Here is a 12,267-nt window from a genome sequence, read left to right as displayed (position 1 = left end):
CCTTGTGTCCTAATCCTAAGAATTCTTTGGAGAGATTCTTACATTCTTTGGATGTGGTAAGAGCATTGAAATATTATGTGGAAGCTACTAAAGATTTCAGGTCTATTTGTTTTATTTTCTGGTCCTAGGAAAGGTCAGAAGGCTTCTGCTATTTCCTTGGCTTCTTGGTTGAAACTTTTGATTCATCAAGCTTATTTGGAGTCGGGTCAGGCCTGCCTCAGAGAATTACAGCTCATTCTACTAGATCAGTCTCCACTTCGTGGGCTTTTAAGAATGAAGCTTCAGTTGATCAGATTTGCAAAGCGGCGACTTGGTCCTCTTTGCATACATTTACTAAATTCTACCGTTTTGATGTATTTGCTTCTTCGGAAGCAGTTTTTGGTAGAAACGTTCTTCAGGCAGCTGTTTCAGTTTGATTCTTCTGCTTTTTGATTTAAGTTTTTTCTTTCAAAAATGAAAATAAACTTTTCTCTTTTTTTTTGGGTTGTGGATTAATTTTTTGGTTTTGAGGGTTTTGTAGGCATCTCTTTTGAGCCTATGTATTAGAAGATAAAGCACTAGAAAAGAAAACAATTCTAGTTGACAGAAATTTGCTGTTATGGCATCAAAGTACAGGGAGTGCAGAATTATTAGGCAAATGAGTATTTTGACCACATCATCCTCTTTATGCATGTTGTCTTACTCCAAGCTGTATAGGCTCGAAAGCCTACTACCAATTAAGCATATTAGGTGATGTGCATCTCTGTAATGAGAAGGGGTGTGGTCTAATGACATCAACACCCTATATCAGGTGTGCATAATTATTAGGCAACTTCCTTTCCTTTGGCAAAATGGGTCAAAAGAAGGACTTGACAGGCTCAGAAAAGTCAAAAATAGTGAGATATCTTGCAGAGGGATGCAGCACTCTTAAAATTGCAAAGCTTCTGAAGCGTAATCATCGAACAATCAAGCGTTTCATTCAAATTAGTCAACAGGGTCACAAGAAGCGTGTGGAAAAACCAAGGCGCAAAATAACTGCCCATGAACTGAGAAAAGTCAAGCGTGAAGCTGCCAAGATGCCACTTGCCACCAGTTTGGCCATATTTCAGAGCTGCAACATCACTGGAGTGCCCAAAATCACAAGGTGTGCAATACTCAGAGACATGGCCAAGGTAAGAAAGGCTGAAAGACGACCACCACTGAACAAGACACACAAGCTGAAACGTCAAGACTGGGCCAAGAAATATCTCAAGACTGATTTTTCTAAGGTTTTATGGACTGATGAAATGAGAGTGAGTCTTGATGGGCCAGATGGATGGGCCCGTGGCTGGATTGGTAAAGGGCAGAGAGCTCCAGTCCGACTCAGACGCCAGCAAGGTGGAGGTGGAGTACTGGTTTGGGCTGGTATCATCAAAGATGAGCTTGTGGGGCCTTTTCGGGTTGAGGATGGAGTCAAGCTCAACTCCCAGTCCTACTGCCAGTTTCTGGAAGACACCTTCTTCAAGCAGTGGTACAGGAAGAAGTCTGCATCCTTCAAGAAAAACATGATTTTCATGCAGGACAATGCTCCATCACACGCGTCCAAGTACTCAACAGCATGGCTGGCAAGAAAGGGTATAAAAAGAAAATCTAATGACATGGCCTCCTTGTTCACCTGATCTGAACCCCATTGAGAACCTGTGGTCCATCATCAAATGTGAGATTTACAAGGAGGGAAAACAGTACACCTCTCTGAACAGTGTCTGGGAGGCTGTGGTTGCTGCTGCACGCAATGTTGATGGTGAACAGATCAAAACACTGACAGAATCCATGGATGGCAGGCTTTTGAGTGTCCTTGCAAAGAAAGGTGGCTATATTGGTCACTGATTTGTTTTTGTTTTGTTTTTGAATGTCAGAAATGTATATTTGTGAATGTTGAGATGTTATATTGGTTTCACTGGTAAAAATAAATAATTGAAATGGGTATATATTTGTTTTTTGATAAGTTACCTAATAATTATGCACAGTAATAGTCACCTGCACACACAGATATCCCCCTAAAATAGCTATAACTAAAAACAAACTAAAAACTACTTCCAAAACTATTCAGCTTTGATATTAATGAGTTTTTTGGGTTAATTGAGAACATGGTTGTTGTTCAATAATAAAATTAATCCTCAAAAATACAACTTGCCTAATAATTCTGCACTCCCTGTATTATTAATTCTGCTATAGTTTTGTCAGGGTTTTTTCCCTGTTGTGTTTGCCATGTGCTGCTGGCAGCCATTTTACTTACCTCTCTTCCTGACTATGGTGCATTGTTGGGGATGCTGCTCATTTCCTGCACTTCCTTTTGTGGCCAGACTGGTGTGCATCATCCATATGAGACAGGATGCAGTCTCAGAATTGTGATGTCATCACTTATTATTTAAAGGGCCTCTGTTCAGTATGCTTTTCCTTTGCGTTGTCTCAGACCTGTTTGTGAGAGTTCCTGTGTATTACCTGGCTGCCTGACGTCCTTCCTGGTTCCTGATCTCTGGCTTGTTCCTGACTCTGCTGTTTTCCTTGTTCCTGATTCCGGCTCGTCTGACTATTCGCTTTGGCTCCTGACTCGGCTCATCTGACTACCAGCTCTGGTTTTGACTCCTGGCTTGTTATTTGACTTGTGGACTTTTTATTATTTTTTGCTATTAATAAAGATGTGATTATTTTTGCACTTCTCGTCTCAGCCTGATTCCTGGCACCCTGACATTACGCAAAGGCCATGAATCCTGATGGTGCTAATTATCCACCTTTACCTGCCATCATTTCCAGGATGGATGTATAGGATCACTGCTTGGATCAATTTGCACTAGCCTTGCAAACCCTGCTGACTCGCACTGCTCATTTGGACCAAATTGTCCCGCAAGTTATGGCTGCTCCTGTTTCCGCTACTGCACCTATGCCTAACAGGAGCATGTCTGGTTCTGCACCTCTACCTCAGCGATATGGAGGCGATCCTATTCAGTGCAGAGGGTTTTTGAACCAGGTGGGCATTTACTTTGAGATGTTACCTCAGGCATTTCCCTCTGACAGAGCTAAGGTGGGATTTCTCATCTTGTTACTCTCTGACACAGCTCTTGCCTGGGCTAATCTCTTGTGGGAGACTAATAAACCTGTGATTTCAAATTACCCTGAATTTGTGGCCTCCTTTCGAAGGGTATTTGATGTTCCGGCTCGCTCCTCCTCTGCTGCTAAACGACTCATGTCCATTCAGCAAGGTACAAGATCTGTTGCTCAGTATGCTATTGAGTTCTGTACGCTTGCCGCAGAGGTAGGTTGGAACAATGAAGCCCTTGTTGCCGCCTTATTTCATGGGCTCTCTGATGCGATTAAAGACGAAGTTGATGCCAGAGATTTACCAGAGGATCTCGAGGCATTGGTGTCTTTTTTGATCCTAATTGACATCAGACTCAGAGAGAGGTCCTCTTTCAAGGAGCGCTTGCGGAAGCCTCCTGTTCTGTTGTCTCCTATGTGTTCGTTTCCACCCATGCCTCCCTCTCCTCCCATGCCTCCTTGTCCCGAGTCACCAGGTACTGCTGAGCTGATGCAGCTGGGATTCACGTGTCTCCCCGCGGCAGAGAGGGCCTATAGGAGGAGGTAGGGGCTCTGCCTCTATTGTGGGTTACAGGGTCACCTTTTGAAGTCTAGTCCTACACGGCCGGGAAACGCTCACACCTAAGGTCCTGTCGGGGGCAGACCTTGGGTGGTTTATCCCTGTCCCCGGAACTGCTTAAGGAGAAACCTTTGGTCACGGTTGTCCTTTCCTGGGTGGACTCCTCCATAGTCACCCAGGCTCTTGTTGACTCCGGTGCTGCGGGCTATTTCATTGACAGTGCTTTTGTATCAAAGCACTCAATTCCTGTTTTGCCTCGGTCTGTTCCGCTTGCTATTGAGGCCATTGATGGCAGGCCCCTTCAGCCCGCACTCGTTACTCACAAAACTGCTCCGTTGTCCATGGCTGTTGGGGCTCTCCATTTTGAAACCCTCCAGTTCCAGGTGATAAACTCTTCGCATTTTCCGGTTGTTCTGGGTTATCCCTGGCTCCAAAAGCACAATCCCAGTCTCGACTGGTGCAGGTCTGAAATTTTGTTGTGGTCCCCGCAATGTTTTTCTACTTGTCTTCGGAAACCAGTTAAAGTCTTGTGCACTTCTTTGGTTTCTCAATTGCCAGAGGAGTACCGAGAGTTCTTAGACGTGTTTGACAAGGTGCGTTGCCTCCTCACCGGTCTTACGATTGTGCCATAGACCTGCAACCCGGAGCCATTCCTCCTCGGAGCTGGGTGTACCCTCTGTCTGTTGCAGAGAATTGTGCTATGGAGTAGTATGTTGCCGATGCTCTGTCGCGGGGGATCATCCGCAAATCCTGTTCTCCTGCAGGGGCTGGCTTCTTCTTTGTGAAGAAAAAGGGTGGCAAGTTAAGACCATGTATCGATTATAGGGGTCTTAATCGTCTTACCATTAAGAATGCTTACCCTATTCCGCTTATTATGGAACTCTTTGACCGCCTCAAGGGAGCTATGGTCTTTACTAAACTTGATTTGTGAGGAGCATACAATCTCGTTAGGATTAAGAAGGGCCACAAATGGAAAACGGCATTTAACACCAGGAGCGGGCATATCTTGCAATGCCCTTTGGCCTATGTAATGCTCCTGCTGTTTTTAGTAAATTATTAATGATGTCCTACGAGATATGTTGCAACAGTGTGTTGTGGTGTACTTAGACGACATCCTCATACCCTCACCCACACTTGAGGCTCATCGTTCTGATGTTACACGGGTTCTTCAGAGACTACGTGAGAATGGCCTGTTTTGTAAACTCGATAAATGTGAGTTCCATCAGACTCAAGTAACCTTCCTATGTTATCTCTGTTGCAGGGTTCTCCATGGATCCTGACAAGTTATCTGCAGTTCTGCAGTGGCCTCGCCTATTCAACGTTTTTTGGGGTTTGCCAATTACTATAGAAAGTTTATTAAAAACTTTTCTTCCTTGGTCAAACCCATCACAGACATGACCCGTAAAGAGAATGACCCACTCCATTAGTTACCTACTGCCATTAATGCCTTTGATAGTCTTAAGACTGCCTTTGCTGCCGCTCCAGTTTTGGCTCATCCTAACCCTGTCCTGCCTTTCGTTCTTGAGGTTGATGCGTCTGAGACTGGAGTAGGTGGCCTCTTGTCTCAACGTCCTACGCCTGACGGTTCCTTGCATCCGTGTGGTTTCTTCTCTAAGAAATTGTCTCCAGCGGAGTGCAATTATGAAATTGGCGACAGGGAATTACTGGCCATAATTTTGGCACTTAAGGAATGGAGGCATCTTCTCGAGGGTACTAGCGTGCCAGTGCTCATTCTTACTGACCACAAGAATTTAACTTATCTATCTGAAGCAAAACGTTTGTCGCCCCGACAGGCCAGATGGGCGCTATTTTTGTCTCGTTTTAATTATGCGGTCTCCTACCTGCCTGGTAGTAAGAATGTTAGGGCTAATGTCCTCTCTCGACAATTTTCGCCTCTGTCCAAGGAGGCGTCTGTACCTACTCCAGTTATACCTCCTGACCATATTTTGGCTACCATACGTACTAATTTGACTTCTCCCTTGGGGGAGGAGATCCTGGCTGCACAAACCAATGCACCTCCAGAGAAATCTAGTGGTAAGTGTTTTTTGTTCCTGAGAATCTTTGAACTAAACTTTTGCACACTTACCACTGTCCTAAAGCCGCAGGTCACCCAGGCAAGAGCCAAATGATTTGGTCTGTCACTCAACAATTCTGGTGGCCAGGTCTTCGTTCTGATGTTGCCGCGTATGTTGCCTCCTGCTCAGTTTGTGCACAGAATAAGACTCCTCGATGTCTTCCTGTGGGTCTTCTTCAAACTATTGCTAATGGTGAGCGTCCTTGGACACATCTTTCCATGGACTTCATTGTCGAACTCCCTGTTTCCAATGTCAATACTGTTATCCTTATGGTGGTTGACCGTTTTTCTAAAATGTCACATTGCATTCCCTTGATTAAGCTGCCTACCACTCAGGAGCTTGCTTCAATTTTTGCCCGTGAGGTCTTCCGTTTACATGGGTTACCCAAGGAGATAGTGTCGGACCGGGGTAGCCAGTTTGTCTCCAGATTTTGGCGTTCCTTTTGTCCTCAAATGGGCATCCAGCTTTACTTCTCCTCGGCATATCACCCTCAATCCAATGGGGCTGCGGAACGGTCGAATCAAGCTCTGGAACAGTTCCTCTGTTGCTATGTCTCAGATCACCACAATAATTTGTCTGAACTGTTACCTTGGGCAGAGTTTGCTCGTAATAGTGCTATTAATGCTTCCTCTAAGATATCCCCGTTCATGGCGAATTATGGGTTTCAACCATCTTTGTTGCCCGATTCATTCATGTCTCGGGGTATTCCGGCTTTGGAGGAGCATCTCCGGCAACTCCGTTCCACGTGGGTGCAGATTCAGGATTGCCTTCATCGTTCTATGCAGCGCCAAAAGTTCCAGGCTGATCGTAGGCGTTTGCCCGCACCTTCCTACCAGGTTGGTGAGAGAATTTGGCTGTCCTCCCGCAACTTGAACCTTCGTGTGCCTTCTAATAAATTGGCTCCCCGTTATGTTGGTCCTTTTCGAATACTCAGACGGGTTAATCCTGTGGCCTACGCTCTTGACCTTCCTCCTGCTATGCGCATCTCCAATGTTTTTCATGTCTTTTTTGGAATGCTGCTTCTGTTGTCCAAATTTCCAAGGCAGCTATGTTTTTTTAAATTCTACCATTTTTTGTTTTTGCTTCTCCTGAAGTAGCCTTTGGTAGGAAAGTCCTTCAGGTAGTTGTCTTAGGATGATTGTTTGCCTGTTGGTTATTTTTTCATTGTATGGTTTTTGCACTTTTTTAGGGTTCTTTTGGGGTTGTGGATTTAGTTTTTTTTAGTGAAAAACGATGTTTCTTAAATCCCACCCTTTATGTTAGTTTATTACTTGTGGACTCCACTGTGGACTCCACTGCTTGGTTATTATTTCCCAAGAGTAATGAATTGTGGACTCTCACCACCTGTATGAAAGAACACCATAATTTTTCCTTACTCTTAATTTTTTGCTTTTATTTCTTTTCCTAGCTATCTTGCTTGGCTATATGTTAGACTGAGGTCCAATTAAGGTGGGTGGGGTTTTATAGAGCTCTTGATATTTGGGAATTTTTGCTTGTAATTCCCAGGAGTAATGGATTGTGGACTCACCACCATGAAAGAAAGATAGGTATCATGTAGGCACACACTGTTTCTGAGGCTTATTGTTGAAACATTCTATTTTACCTTTCTGAATACAGACTATTGACTCTGTATTTTTGAACACAGAAGAAGGCATGGCATTTCTTCTTCAACAAACAAAAAAAATTAATAATTTTGGATTAATCACTTCTCTATCAAATCTGCAAGATTCATACTTCAAAGATATGGATGACTTTAATCCCTTAACGACCATCGCCGTACCCTGTACAACGCTGGTCGTTATGCCCTTAAGGACCAGCGATATAACCTGTATTTCGCTGCAGTCATGGGCTTCTCTCTTCTGCGATCTCATTCAAAATAGCAAGATTGCGCTATTTCTGCATACAAATTCTGAGTGGCAGATTGATAGTAGTGGTCCTCCAATAAAATCCTAGTGATGCTTTAAATCCTCCTATATGATTCTGATAGTCCTATAAAGATGAAATATAATAGTGTAGATTGTACAAATAAAGTGGATAATCTAGGAAATGGGCTTACCAGCTTGTGTAGACGCGTTTCGGCCTGTCTTAAAAAAGGCCTTATACAGGCCGAAACGCGTCAACACAAGCTGGTAAGCACATTTCCTTTTGTACAATCTACACTATTATATTTAATCTTTATAGGACTATCAGAATCGTATAGGAGGATTTAAAGCATCACTAAGATTATATTGGAGGACCACTACTATCAATCTGTCACTCAGCATTTGCCAATTCCCAAAACTTAACATTTTTGGCTTGTTATACACCTTTTTTCTAGATTTTTGTCATTTTTTCATTTTTCTCACTGTGCACATACACTGGAGCTTTTTTGTATTTTTTATTTTTTGATTCACACAAAATTGACTTTCTGATTGATCATTTGGACACTCACTTTTCACTTGGACATTATTATTGTTGGACTTTGCCACTATCATCATCATTTTTATTTACACCTATTAAGGTTATCCACTGCATCATTTTTTATTCACACCATTTTAGGTTATCCATTGCATCACCCATTGATTATTTTTTTCATAATTTTTTGTCTAACCTTTGAACACAGATATTATGGATCCATAATTGTAAATACTTGTGCTTGTTCCGTGTTTATCATCTGTTTTTATTGAATTTTATTGTATTTTCATTGTGTTCTTTTAATGGAATAAACATCAACTTTTAGCTTCATCACATTAGCTCCTTCCAAGATCACCTCATCTAACTCAGGGATCTTAGCAACCTCGGCCTTTATCTTTACATCCGGGGTGCTTAGTCTAATCTCATTCACCTTTTAGCTAGGAATGCTCAGTGAATATCCAAAGCTTATTAACTCTGAAACCTGCATGTTGCTGATGACCTCAGGGAACATTTTACTCCAGCTGTGTCAGTATCTTGGGTACTACAAAATAATATTTTTCAAGCTGTCCTTTGGAGGGCTTCTCACACTACACATTGCATTTTGATCAATCTGCCCTTCTAAGTTTGACTAGATGTTTGGTAAAAATAATTTATTGTATATTTATTGGGGTTTTTGTTTCAGTCCCTGCCATCTTTTTCAACTGCTTTGTATTTGTCTCACCTGGTAACTAAAAATTAAATTTATATACAGCAGAAACTTCTGTAGCTAATAAGTTCCATGAGTCCCATCCCTTCTCACCATCCTTTGATGGACATACTAGGAGATCTGTAACCCATATTGCCTTGTGGTCAGTTTTAGTCCATGCTACCTTTTTAGAGGGAGATCTCACCTGGTATTAGCTAGCATATATGTCAAGATATATACGTTTATATTCCAATTTAATTTCCATTTTTCTATTGTATTGTAAGATCAGAGAATAACATAGTTAATAAAGGTTTCTGCTACTTGAGAAACGGTTACCACATTAATGAATCTAGGCTGTAGTTTTACAATGCTTATCTGGGTCATTACAGCTTAGTATTTATATAAATGTGTACTCTGTATGGCTGCAGACAAATTACACAATGTGGTTTTTTTATAGATTTCGCCCATGGTCTGTTTTTTGCTCTCTCCTGTTGCTTCTTACATCACAGGAGAGACTGTAAAGGTTGATGCTGGCCAAAGCTTGTACCAGTCTCCTTGGGAAGTACCAGGTAAATAACTACTTTTAATACCTAAAGCTGGATAAGCTTGTTTTTTTTTTAATCAAACCTTTTATTCAAGTCTCTTGAGGTTAACCCTACGTTATAGAAGCCTCATATATTACTAAAATTACAGATAGAAAATGAAAGACATTTTGCTACCCTTTATGAAAATAGTTCCTAGCTTCAGCAAGTGAAATTGCTTTACATTTTATTCATAGCTGTTGATTACATCATAAACATAGTTTATAGACTAGTTATTTTTGGAGTTCATGCAGTATAATATGTAGTTTTAGAATATTGTTAAAGTAAATGTGGGAAGCCAATTTTCTTCAGAGACTGACTATCCTACGCCTTATATCTTGTCATTTTTTTTTTAGATCATAATCGATGGCCAGAGGCACCTGAAAGTGATAACGCCAAAGCTTTAAAGAAGATGTTTTCTATCATCCCTCCACCAAAGCTTTAATTTTTCATTGGAATTCCAGAGTCATACTGGAAACAAAAACTGTAGCTGATGAATAAATAATCTTTAAGTAATTTATCTCTTGCCATAAGCTACGATTGTAAAACACATGTACGTTTTTCAAAGTGTATATAATTTTTTGATTCCTAATAAAGTGTATTGGCTTTGTAAAAATCAATATTTGTAGATAATTAAATAAACTGTTCTACTGTGCTTTAATGGATAAATACAGCCTGCAATAAAGTTGCTGTTCTTCAAACCTCATGGGCTTCACAGATAATGGCTACTTGGTCACCAATTAACTAAAAATGTTGACTTTCTAAATTTCGCTGAAGGTATTACTCTGTGTCTTTTGCCTTTGATCTGAGTTAATCAAATTAGTTGCTTATCCCTTTCATCTACTGAAATAGGATGAAGGATCCTCCATTAATTGTAAAATTGTTAGTTTTTAAGCAGTGATCTCTGCTTTCTGCAAATGCTTTCTGCAAATCTGTGTGATAGTATATTTTATTATGGGAAAGGTGGTGCTTAAAGTGAATGTCAATTTTCATGTGAAAGTGCCAAGTTTTTTAAATAGTGTAGATTGTACAAATAAAGTGGATAATCTAGGAAATGTGCTTACCAGCTTGTGTTGACGCGTTTCGGCCTGTATAAGGCCTTTTTTAAGACAGGCCGAAACGCGTCTACACAAGCTGGTAAGCACATTTCCTAGATTATCCACTTTATTTGTACAATCTACACTATTATATTTCATCTTTATAGGACTATCAGAATCATATAGGAGGATTTAAAGCATCACTAGGAGAAAAATGCTCTCTTCTCAACCAGGGCAAGAAGCTTTATTTCACCCTTCTTCTACCTTCCACTTTCAATGTTCCCCAAATTTATGGAATTTAATTTTAGTCTTGTTGTAAAATTATCTAACATTTGGGTATTTAGATAATAAAATCCTCTGTAAAGGTCCACCCAGTCCCAACTCAAGGCACTAATGAAGGGACGTCAGACTAATTTTCGTTCCTTTCGTAACTTCAGAGGTAAGTCTTCCCCTGCCTCTACCAAACAGGAACAATCCATGCACTCTTGGAAGCCTGTTCAGTCTTGGAACAAGGTAAGCAATCCAAGAAGCCTGCAGCTGAATCCAAGTCAGCATGAAGGGTTTGCCCCCAATCCGGGATCGTATCAAGTGGGGGCAGACTCAGTTCGCAAACTTGGGAACGGAATGTCCCAGACCCGTGGGCAGTGTACATAGTTTCCCAGGGGTACAAGTTAGAGTTCAAAACTTTTCCTCCCAGGGGCAGGTTCCACCTCTCAAGATTTTCTGTAGACCAGATAAAAAGAGAGGCGTTCTTAAAATGTGTACAGGACCTTTCCCGCTTGGGAGTGATAGTTCCTGTTTCAAGTCAGGAACAGGGTCTCAGGTTTTACTCAAACCTGTTTGTGGTTCCCAAAAAAGATGGAACTTTTAGGCCCATTCTAGATCTAAAGTTACTAAACAGATTCCTCAGAGTGCCATCCTTTCGCTCCATTCTGCCCCTGATTCAAGAGGGTCAATTCATGACGACCATAGACCTGAAGGATGCGTACCTGCACGTTCCCATTCACAGGGATCATCACAAATATCTGAGGTTTGCCTATCTAGACTAACATTTTCAATTTGTAGTGCTTCCATTTGGCCTTGCCACAGCTTCCAGAATTTTCTCAAAGGTCCTGGGAGCTCTATTGGCAGTAATTCGGGCTCAGGGCATTTCAGTGGCGCCTTATCTGGACAACATACTGGTTCAGGCGCCATCCTTGCAACTAGCAAAATTTTATACAATGGTCTTGTTGGTGTTTCTTCGTTCCCACGGTTGGAAGATCAATCTGGAGAAAAGTTCTCTTGTTCCGACTACAAGAGTAACCTTCTTAGTAACCATTATAGATTCTCCATCTATGAAAATATTTCTGACGAAGGTCAGAAGAGCCAAGATACTGTCTGCTTGCCTGTCTCTACAGTCAGCGGCTCGACCGTCAGTGGCCCAATGTATGGAGGTAATCGGGTTGACGGTGGCTTCCATGGACATAAATCAGTTTGCTCGGTTCCACTTGAGACCTCTGCAGCTATGCATGCTCGCTCAGTGGAATGGGGATTATACAGATCTATCTCAGGGAATAGTTCTGGATCAATAAACAAGGGACTCCCTACCGTTGTGGCTGTCGCAAGAACATCTGTCCCAGGGGACGTGTTTTCCTAGAACATCTTGGGTAATTGTAACCACGAATGCCAGCCTGTTGGATTGGGGAGCAGTCTGGGACTCATTGAAGGCACAGGGACTTTGGTCTCAGAAGGAATCTGCTCTCCCCATAAACATTCTGGAGTTGAGAGCAATCTTTAATGCTTTGATGGCTTGGCCTCAGCTGGCCCTAGCCCGGGCTATCAGGTTCCAGACGGACAACATAACCTCAGTGGCCTACATCAACTGCCAAGGGGGAACTCAGAG

The 12,267-nt window shown here is 41.9% G+C and overlaps 1 protein-coding gene across 1 annotated transcript in view; it reads left to right on the top strand.

The window, feature by feature from the left end:
• Positions 1 to 10,054, top strand: part of PECR (peroxisomal trans-2-enoyl-CoA reductase) — a 124,120-nt gene extending 114,066 nt beyond the window's left edge. Inside the window, exons 7-8 of the mRNA XM_053698103.1 lie at positions 9,225 to 9,336; positions 9,705 to 10,054. Coding sequence (XP_053554078.1) covers positions 9,225 to 9,336; positions 9,705 to 9,793 — 201 coding nt within the window. The 3' untranslated portion in view covers positions 9,794 to 10,054. The remainder of the gene's footprint in view (positions 1 to 9,224; positions 9,337 to 9,704) is intronic.
• Positions 10,055 to 12,267: the final 2,213 nt, after the last annotated feature.

This window comes from Bombina bombina, chromosome 1 (genome assembly GCF_027579735.1).
Source record: "Bombina bombina isolate aBomBom1 chromosome 1, aBomBom1.pri, whole genome shotgun sequence".
Lineage (NCBI taxonomy): Eukaryota > Metazoa > Chordata > Amphibia > Anura > Bombinatoridae > Bombina > Bombina bombina.
This window is presented reverse-complemented; position numbering and strand designations above follow the sequence as displayed.